This window comes from Puccinia triticina, chromosome 12A, assembly GCF_026914185.1.
Source record: "Puccinia triticina chromosome 12A, complete sequence".
NCBI lineage: Eukaryota > Fungi > Basidiomycota > Pucciniomycetes > Pucciniales > Pucciniaceae > Puccinia > Puccinia triticina.
Window position 1 is genome coordinate 1,709,775 of NC_070569.1, and position 10,320 is coordinate 1,720,094.

At 45.6% G+C, this 10,320-nt stretch overlaps 1 protein-coding gene across 1 annotated transcript; it reads right to left on the bottom strand.

Moving 5' to 3' along the window:
• Positions 1 to 4,825: 4,825 nt before the first annotated feature.
• On the bottom strand, positions 4,826 to 7,772 carry PtA15_12A172 (uncharacterized protein; the record flags this gene model as incomplete). The annotated part of the gene is made up of 2 exons (XM_053161755.1): positions 4,826 to 4,999; positions 7,680 to 7,772. The coding sequence occupies 2 exons, from the start codon at positions 7,770 to 7,772 to the stop codon at positions 4,826 to 4,828; spliced, it is 267 nt and encodes an 88-aa protein (XP_053025741.1).
• Between the last annotated feature and the right edge of the window lie 2,548 nt (positions 7,773 to 10,320).

Sequence of the window (10,320 nt, forward strand, 5' to 3'; positions counted from 1 at the left end):
TAAGCCCAAGATGAGGCTGTTACTACGTTGTGTGTGAGAACCATTGCAGTTACAGGCAAGGTTCATAACTTTACAACATATGAGATCTGTTGACGTGGGGGGGGGAGGGAGGGGTGGGGCCACCAGGATTTGAACCTGGGATCTCTGCAGGTGACAACCATGGGCCAGCTACGCTAAGATTAGCGCTAGCGTAGCATAGTGTTAGCTTTCTTAAGCTACGCTACAGTGGCGCTAGTGTTAGCGGCCGGATTTTCCTGCTAACACTAATGAGATAGAAGAAAGCGCTTGTGTAGTGCTAGCGTAGTGTTAGCGGTTGTTTTTTTACAGCCGCTAACGCTACAATTTTGTCTGGATAGCGTTAGCGTAGCGGTGTGAGCTTAGAAGAAAGCTACACTAACTTTTAATATAGATTTTGTGTACGCTAGCGCCGCCTGAGGAAAAAACTGGGCAGAAACAGCCCAATTTTGTCCCCGCGCAACTACAGAGATGAAACTGTGAGAATACCGGACCAGACCCTGACCCGCAGCAACCGCAAAGAAAGCTTGTGCGGCAAAGCAAACCCCAGACCCCAGCTGCTAAGAAAGGTGAGCGTTAAGCCTCCTTTCTCAGTCTCAAACCTAACCCAGACCAGAAGCTAAAGTGTATCGCTTTGCTGATCATAGAACCCAAACCTTCATTGCTAGCTGCCCCTGCCAAAGCCAAGACAAAGTCAGCTCCAGAGTTTATAACCTTGTGTGTTCCCAAGACAAGATTGAAGCAGACTTCCGGCAAGGCTGACTCAATCTTGTTCTTTAAACAGAACGCTTGCGGAACGACTTGGCAATAAACCAAAGGACACCCTCCTAGACAGGAACACAAACGGTCTGACAACTGGCAAGTGATCCAATGTCCTTAGACCACAAAAGAACAAAGCGGAAATAGCAATAGCTGACTTGAACAAACATCGTTTGTCAAGCAGACCTAAACAGCACGACAGAGCTCTGCCGCAGGGATAAAACGAAGATTGTAAACTGACTTTGTCCTGCACTCGTGAGTCAAATAACAGACAAGAGAAAAAGAAGGGCAGCTTGATCTCATCGCTGACCATTATGGCTGCATGGACGATAGCTAGCTTTTGCAATAAAACCTCCCAGTGAACCCGTACAGTACTCGCCAAACCAGCCCACTCTTGTTACCCCAGCCAACCTCAATCACAACTCGAGTTTGCTTTGAGTTGCTTTCAGGTACTACACGTGCAGACTTTATTGTTTCTTATTCCAAGCTGTCTTGCTATATGAATTGTACTAGTTTCTGATAGTAATAAATACTTTCAGTTGCTCCAAATTTTTCAGAAACTGGGCAGAAATAACACTCCATTTTTTTTCCTGCAGTCACGCAAATGCAGGAAAAAAACTAGCATATCATTTCTACCCAGTTTCTGCCGCCCTAGCGTAGTGGGAATTCATTGCACTACGCTACCGGGGGAGCAAAAATCCGTTAGCGCCTATCCCGTTACGCTAACCGTTAGCGTAGCGGATTTGTTTTTGTGCTAACGCTAAAAAAAGTGTTAGCGCAGGAAAAAAAGCTACGCTAAAGCTTGGTGTTAGCGGCGTAAAATCCCGCTGTAAACCCCCCTCCTCCCTTGGGGTTCACAAGGAGTCACAAGTGACCCCCACATGTCACATACAATCAGCAATGATGCTCCCAAAACAATGAAAATGGTATAGTACACAAAAGAAGGAGAGGAAAAAGGAAGTATGTGAGTGCAATTGAAGTCCAAGACAATGGAGCCATAAAAGGGGGAGGAGAAGGTAGGCCTTTATAGAGGCCGCCAAGGCCCTCCTTCCTGAAGGACTTGAGAGTGGTATTGCAAGCACCACTATACTAGAAGCCCATGTTAGCCATGCCGGTGACCTGCATCCTGCGTCTGAGGACGTCAAGCAGGAAGATGATAGTCTGGGAAAAGGCTGTAACCCAAACTGGCCTCCCCGGGACATGTCACGGGGTGTGACCCCGGGGTTCAGATATTGGGATTTGATTTCAGTGCCCTGGGATTGAGAGGCTCAGGAGGGAGGGAGAAAGGACATATTTACTTGATTCCAATGCCATTGGCCATTTTAGAGACAAATCATCATTTTTTACGTTATTTTGCATGATCTACATGTGGCTGCATCAGAGTTGGACAGAAGAATAGATAACAACATCAAAAGCAAGAAAAACTTGGGGGAAAATAAGGAAAACAAAAGTGAAGAGGAGGAGAAATTAGACAGTCTGAGTCAATGAAAGATGAGAGTGCAGCTTCATTGCATTCTTCTAGGAATTAATACCATTCCTTGAGGGACAAGATATGCTCAACGGTATCAGGCTTGAGGGCAGAGCGGTGCCAAGAGAGTATGTGGCGAGAAAACTTGTTTGGATGCCGCACAGGTAGCTGGAATAGCTAAAAAATGATGGGCCATCTTGGATACCGCCAAATTAACCCCCCTGTTCCACAAGGCCTTCCTGATGGCTTCTACTGCTGCAAATCTCAAAATATTTTTTAGACAGTGTATCTAGATTGCTGTAAAATTTTGGGAGCATTTGGGTGCTCCAGTGAGGAGATATAAATACGGACTTACTTTGCGCACTGCAGAAAACTCTTTGCGCACTGTGGGGGTCGTTGTCCTGACGTCCAGCCCCCAGTGCGCGCTTCTGCCATGGCTCTTCGCGCACTGCATTTTCCCCCAAAAAATTGGCTTGCATTTCTTGAGATATTTTTTGATGAATCAATAGAATGGCTTTTGATGATCCCCCAAAAAAATAATCAAGTCATTTAGGGGTCTCCTTGAGCCTAGAGAAAATTGACATGAAAAAATCATATTTTAACGCGGCAGGGACCTGTAATACCGCTTCCTGTGCCCCAGTAGCCCCAAACATTTCACAGTATCATGGTACATGTGCAAATTCATGACCTGATAATTTTCAGAATTTTCACCAGCTTTCCTGTAGCCCAAGTAGGTATTGTGTTTATTATTTTGTGTATATGTATAACTTTTTTGTTACACACACCAAAGGCACAAAATTTTGAGAGCACAGAGAAATATGCTTCAAATTAATTCCCTGAAATTCCTAGCAATAGTGTGTCATTATAAAATGAGATATAAGGGGTGCGCAGCAGGCTTAGTAGGAAAATTACTGCTAACTGTATAGCTTTTTTGTTACACACCCAAACAGTCCCAAAATTTCAGAAATGTTTTCATTGTGGATATTCTCCGCGCCATAAATTTCTTGGCAATAGTGTGTCATGATAAAATGAGATATAAGGGGTGCGCAAAGGGCTTAGTAGGAAAATGGCTGCTACATGTATAGATTTTTTTTACAAGCTGAAACAGTCTGAAATTTTCAGGAATGTTTCAATTTTGCATATTCTCTGCGCCATAAAGCTCTTAGCAATAGTGTGTCATTGAAACATGAGATAAGTTAGCAGTCATTTTCCTACTAAGCCCGCCGCGCACCCCTTATATCTCATGTTATCATGACACACTGTTGCCAAGAAATTTATGGTGCGGAGAATATCCACAATGAAAACATTTCTGAAATTTTGGGACTGTTTGGGTGTGTAAAAAAAAAGCTATACAGTTAGCAGTAATTTTCCTACTAAGCCTGCCGCGCACCCCTTATATCTCATGTTATCATGACACAATATTGCCAAGAAATTTATGGCGCGGAGAATATTTACAATGAAAACATTTCTGAAATTTTGGCACTGTTTGGGTTTGTAATAAAAAAGCTATACAGTTAGCAGTAATTTTCCTACTAAGCCTGCCGCGCACCCCTTATGTCTCATTTTATCATGACACAATATTTCCAAGGAATTTATGGCGCGGGGAGTATCCACAATGAAAAAATTTCTGAAATTTTGGGACTGTTTGGGTGTGTAACAAAAAAGCTATACAGTTAGCAGTAATTTTCCTACTAAGCCTGCCGTGCACCCCTTATATCTCTGGGAAAAATTCTGAAAATTATCAGATCATGAATTTGCACATGTACCATGACACTGTGAAATTTATGGGGCTACTGGGGCACAGGAAGCGATATTACAGGTCCCCGCCGCATTAAAATATGATTATATCATCTCAATTTTCTCTAGGCTCAAGGAGACCACCAAATGACTTGATTATTTTTTGGGGGGGTCATAAAAGGTCGTTCTATTGACTCATCAAAAAATATCTCCAGAAAAGTAAGCCGTTTTTTTGGGGGAATGCACAGTGCGCGAAGAGCCGTGGCGGAAGCGCGCACTGGGGGCGAGACGTCGAGACGACGACCCCCACAGTGCGCGAAGTAAGTCCGTTTTTTTTTAATTGAGTCCGGACGTCCTGAAGAACGAGTTGGACTAACCATTTTCAGATATTTTTAAAATATTTCTGGAACCACCTGAGGTGGTTTTAAAAATATTTTGGAAACCAATTTGGTTTGAAAAATATCTCCAGAACCATTAGAAATGGTTTTTGAAACCATTTGGATACTCCTTCTCTCACGGCACGGTTTTTTGGACCTTTTTGGCAACGGAATTTGTCCACAAACCAGATTCAGACCAATTTGGTTCTGACAACCACTATCCAATCAATTTGGTTTTGACAACCATCCCAAAAACCTTTGGTGCACCCGTGGTGTACAACAGAGACAGACATTGGAGTATTTATATACATGCTCTAGTTAGTCCATATATAATTACTATGTGCTGTTGAGTTGAGTAGCATGGGACAATCGCAGGTCTATGATAAGTCATGACAGTATAGCTTGCGTTGACACTGTAGACTGGGACACAATAGTATTGTATTACATATCTGGGTCACAACAATGCATCCTAGACAACATGGCTGGAGTCTTTGACAAACATCAACCGAGAGCATGGATCCTGGCAGGACCCATCCTGATGGCGGTCGGCCGGGTTGGGGGTGCAAGCGGACGAGGATTTGTGGTTGTGGAAACCGTTGAGTTTGATGGAGTTCAGCTTGGTCTGTCGCCAATAGATCAGCGCCTGTGCCAGGATAACGATATCAATTGACAGCTGAAAGAGTGCACTGTTTCAGAGCCATCCAAGTCAGTGAACGCGAACTGGAGATGGGTTCCTGTTGCAGGGATGGGCCAACTGACCATATTTTGGGTCAACTTTCCTTGCATGCAGGCTTCGCATGCGTGAGTCTTGGTCAAGTCGATTTTGTCTGGTACTACTTGTGCGATCCTTCCGGAGCTTGCGTGGCCGAGACGGTTGTGCCACTTCTGGTACTCCGAGAGCATTGGCGATACGGTGGTGTTTAGGTTGATTGAGTTGATCGGCGAGGGGGTGACTCCGATGATCTCGAGCAAGTCGTTCAAGAGATTGACTTTAAATGGCTTTTGGTCGTCGATCGCCACCTCAGAGAATCCGCTCCTTTCTGTGATGGCTACGCGGTGATTCATGAGTTGAACCAAGGAGACCAAATTCCTGGTCAATCGAGGCACATAAAGGGCGTCTGGGAGCGTGATCTTCTGTCCGGTGGGTAGATGAAGCTGGGCCGTTCCGCGAGCGACCGCGGCTAGCTCCGACCTGCCGCTGCCGGTCACAATATTGATGTGGACCGGGGTTGAATCGAGGAAGTATTGAAGGGAATTCAGCATATGGTTGCTGGCCCCTGAGTCCAATATGGTAGAGAGAGGGGATTCCGGCGTCGTCATGTTGTAGGTGAACAACGGCTTGACGATACCGCTATGGTAGGCTTCCTCTTCTTCTTCCTCGACGGTGGTGTTATAGGACGTTCGTTGTTTCTTTTCGGGGCGTCCTTGGTCTTGCAAAGGTCGTTCAGGAGGCCTGGTGGACGGGTGGATTGTCCAGCAGTTGTCTTCCGTGTGGGTGGTTGCTTTGGGGTTATGTTTGCCGCCGCTACATCTGATGATGTTGCCACCAGAAGAGCCACCGCCTCTTTTCGGCCGTTGAGTTTGTTTGCGACTCGTTCCGGTGGCTAGAGCTGTGGTGGAGTTGTCTGAGTCTTCGACGAATTTCCTTTTTGTGGCTATCTCGTGGCGACCGATGTCTCTGAGCTTGGCTATGATTTCTTTCGGCTTAGCCAGTGCTTTGAGGTCAGCGAACAAGGCTTGCATTAGCATAGGTCGCCTTTTAGTTATCTTGCCGACGATGCCGCAGCCGACTAGAACATCCAGAACTTTCAGGCCGAGCGAACTAAATTCGGCCAAGCTCTCCTCCATCTCGGTAATGTATGTATTCATGTCTCGGTTGTACTGAATGTCCAACCACTTATTCCATACCTGGAATACCGAGAGTAGGGAGTCGGAAGCATAAATTGTTTTTATGTCTGTCCAGATGGCGTGCGGGTCCTGCTCGTTATCATCGTTGATAACGCTGGTGAAGATTGCGTTGGATATGGCTTCGCTTAAGATGCTACAGGTCCTCAGCGCGCCTTGAAGCTCGTTATCATCTGGGTCTTCTGACATTGGTTCCTCAAGATATTCCTCAATATGTCGGGGTCTGAGGTGCATCTTTATTTTTCTCTCCCACAGCGGGAAGTTGGATCCGTCGAACTTGGGGACGTTGACGTGATCTTTGTCTGGGCTGTAGGCGTCACTCCTGGCGACTGGTTGCGTGGATTTATCCGTGCTGCTAGAACTCTGAGTTCTCGTGTTCGCCATCTCGGCCTGCCTTTAGTTGCCTATTGAGGTAGTCCTGTCGAGCGATTCGAGACTGTAAATCTGAAAGAATTGGAGTAACTAAAGGTTTTATTTCCAGTTAGGTACAGTTTACTTTATTTGTAATTACAAGTAGATTGTGTTTCTATGTACCTAAAGGCAGGACTCGAGATCCTGATGGCTGGTCTGGGGTAGGAGATGACAGGGAGGAGAGGAATGGTCTGAGCGTGCGCTGCTTTCGGTGGTTGATTATGAGTTTGTTGAGACGGCGGATTATTGGAATAATCTCGCTTTGTCCTGGCGAAAAGGTTCCGCTGTGGATCTGTCTGTTTTCACAAGCGTCGTAACAACTTAGCTTGGTTTCTGGTTTATGTCTGGTCTGGGGAGCTACTCTGGAACTTACGGTGATCGGTGTCTTCCGTGATTCTGCTGAGTAGCTCTTGCCTGGTCTTTGTGCCGAGTCGTTCCGCGAGGGTTCTAGGTATGAACGAGATTCAGTCAGCTATCTGTTTGAATCCGTTGATCTCTATCCTCCGGAACGTACAAGGTTCTGTGGTTTGCTTGGGCTTGTTTGTTCTGGGCCGGTAAGTTTCTAACTTCGGCTGGGACTGTTTGTGTTCGACGTGGCGATACGCATCAGCTGTCTGGCCTGTTAGGGCTGTGGGTCTGGGCTCGGGAAAAGGGCTTACCTTTATCTCCGGCTGGGTCCATTTCTGGGTTGAGCCGCGCTAGCTTCCTGGCTGGTTGCTGCGGGCCTGGGCCTGTATTCCAACAGTTTCCTCCTCCGTTATGGCCGGATATATCACAAATTTAGAGGTGGTGTCGGGTGGTACATCCTGCAGATCGCAGGAGCTCTGGACCACCGACGTTCCTTGAAAAATCAGTCCCTCTATTGGAGCGGGGACACCGTCCCACAGGAACCCTCCAAACGAGGAACTTGTGCGCTATGTTGACCCCGCGGCATAGTCGACTCGGCAGTTGCAGTTGCCCGCACCCGAAGGCTGGCAATCGCTGGCCAATACATATTTCCAGTTGACCGCCACGCCCACGCCTCGTTTTTCAGCCAGCTTCGCGCCCCGTGGGACTCTCTTATAAGTCACATCGGGGCCCCTAAGGTACGCGTCCTCCATCCCAGTTGGCAGTCACTAGGCGATAAATAACTGGATCAAGCGCAGGCAATCCGATGAGCAGACTGTGTGGTCAGAAGCAAACCACATTAATGCCGAACGTCAGGAGCAAACATATTTACGAACACGCAAGAATTGCACGGTCGCCTGGATTGATTGTCAGACCACCACCAAGCGCTGTCCGCAGGCCTCGTTATCCAAGTTCGTCTTTCTCCATCATCTCATGTTGCCTGCCACTATTCGAGTGTTGGGTCCTGCATCTTCAGTAACAACCAGTTTCTTCTTTCTCTTGTTTGCAGCCATTTCCATGAGTATGAACCAGTCGCATTTTGCTTTTGATCCCAACTCTGGAATATTGGTGTCGATCGGACTATTGGGTCTGAAAAAGGGAGAGACAACATCCGTTCGGTAGTACAACGGAACCAACACATCGTAAGGTCTCGACACCCCTCGATCAACACCAGCCAACGCCTGTTCAAGCCGCACCCAAGCCAGTCAATCCTCAAGAGTGAAACGCCCACCGCCATGAAACTTGCAACACTGCCCCAAGCAATCTTCCTAGCGGTTCTTCTCCTGTCATCGACCATCTGGGCAGGTTTCACTTGCTGCGCCAACTGCGGGGAGTCAACAGGTATCGTAAGGCAGAAATGCGGCATCCTCAGGAAAAGAGACTATTGCGGCTTCCCCCTTGGCAACGGCAGCGTCTGCGGTGCGGAATCCGGGAAACAATTCACGCATTGTAACCGATGCGTTCATTGGACCATCCGGAATTACAAACCTGATTGTGGTCATGATAAACATCATTACACGGTCGATCCTGCAACTGGGGTTAGGACTGCGGCCAAATTCCCATTCAGAAAAAAAGGCAGGCCTATAACAAATCCAACCAATGCAGTAGACGCTTCAACCTCAGCAGGACGCGCTCCAACACCACAAGACCCTTCAAACTCAGCAGGACACTCTCCAACCTCATATCCCTTTCCGTACTTTGAATACTTGTAATGGTCTATTGACAATACCTGGATTATTGCACAGCAATATGTTTCATAAACTTAGTGATTTATGGCAACCTACAGCGCCCCGCACCTCTTCTCAACTATCCCTTGCCTGCAAAAAAAATTGTGCCCCCATAACTTGTTCAAAATTCACCCTATAACCAAATACTATACATTTGTATGTAGCTTGTGGAGAAGAATTTTATATAGCACATCCCTCTGGGATGCCTCAATCAAAAGTTATCATTTTTGAGTTGTCAAATTTGAACTGGTTGCCTTTAACCCCCTATTTTCTGGGGTTATATGCATATCCTATGTGGTTATAAAGTATGTTTTAGTGTTGAATTATGTATCTAAACTACTGTTAACCACATGATGAGGTAACTTGTCACCACACCACAATGGTGTGTGTGCTTTCAACAGGATGATGGTGCTTTGTAAGCTTTGCTAGCAGGAACCATTGTGAGTTCTTGTCTCCAAATTCTCATCTGCCTATGCCAGGAGGCCAGGAAGCATCACAATTAGGGTGTTCAAAGTTGACTTGCATAAAATCATAACACCATAAAATCATAAAATTCTGAGGTGAAAAAAATATGTCCACCCAAGCACTCAAATTAGAGCAACATTTCTAAAATGGTACATATAAAATCATCATTTGAAAGCTCTATGATTTTATGATTTTATGTACGGAATCACTTTGCGCACTGCAAAAAACACTTTGCGCACTGCACAGTGCGCGGATTCCCAAACACTTCACGCACTGCGGGTAAACTACACAACTTTTTGAAGATTTTTCTTGACAAATCAATAGACAGGCTTCTCATTGGCCTCTCTGAATTTTTTGAAAGTTTTTCAAAGCATTCTTCTATGTTTAAAAGAATCATTAAGAACCAGAAGAAATGTAGGATTTGGGCGCCTAAAAAACAAGGTTCCCATAGCCCAAAATTTGTTGAGTAATGAAACATGTAAGAACAGCTACTTCAATACTTTTCAGCCACTTTGTGCAAGCATACAGGTGTGAAAAATAAGAAACTTCACCACACATTAGCACATTACATCTAAATTATCCTCATTTTTCAGACCTGGATTGTTGCTAAAAGATCATATTACTGCATTTAAAACTGTGTATACTCAATTATCCGATCTGACTGAAAATCACCTGCAGGAATTTGGGACGGTTACGTTGTTTATGGCAGCTGCTTTATTCTTAGACAGTCTAGAAGCCAATGTTGAGACACTACAAACATTTATTATTTTGCCCAAAAAAAAAAAAAAAAGTCAACATGAAAAAAATAAAACCAGAATTTCACTCAGGGGAACAAACTGAGCATGCTGAGCCAAAAAAGTAAAATGTCCCAAACTGAGCAAAAATCATTGGACAATGTTTTGGGATGGTTTTTTTCACGGGCCTGGCGGGCCTGGAGCGGGCCTGAGACAGGCCTGCCCCAAAAGCACATTGGGTCAGTATTAAAGGAGTTTTGCCTTGCCCTGGGAGCTTCTTGGGCTTTTGATGGGCCCAAAATCTCAAGATGGGCTTTTGGTGGTCTTGAAGTATC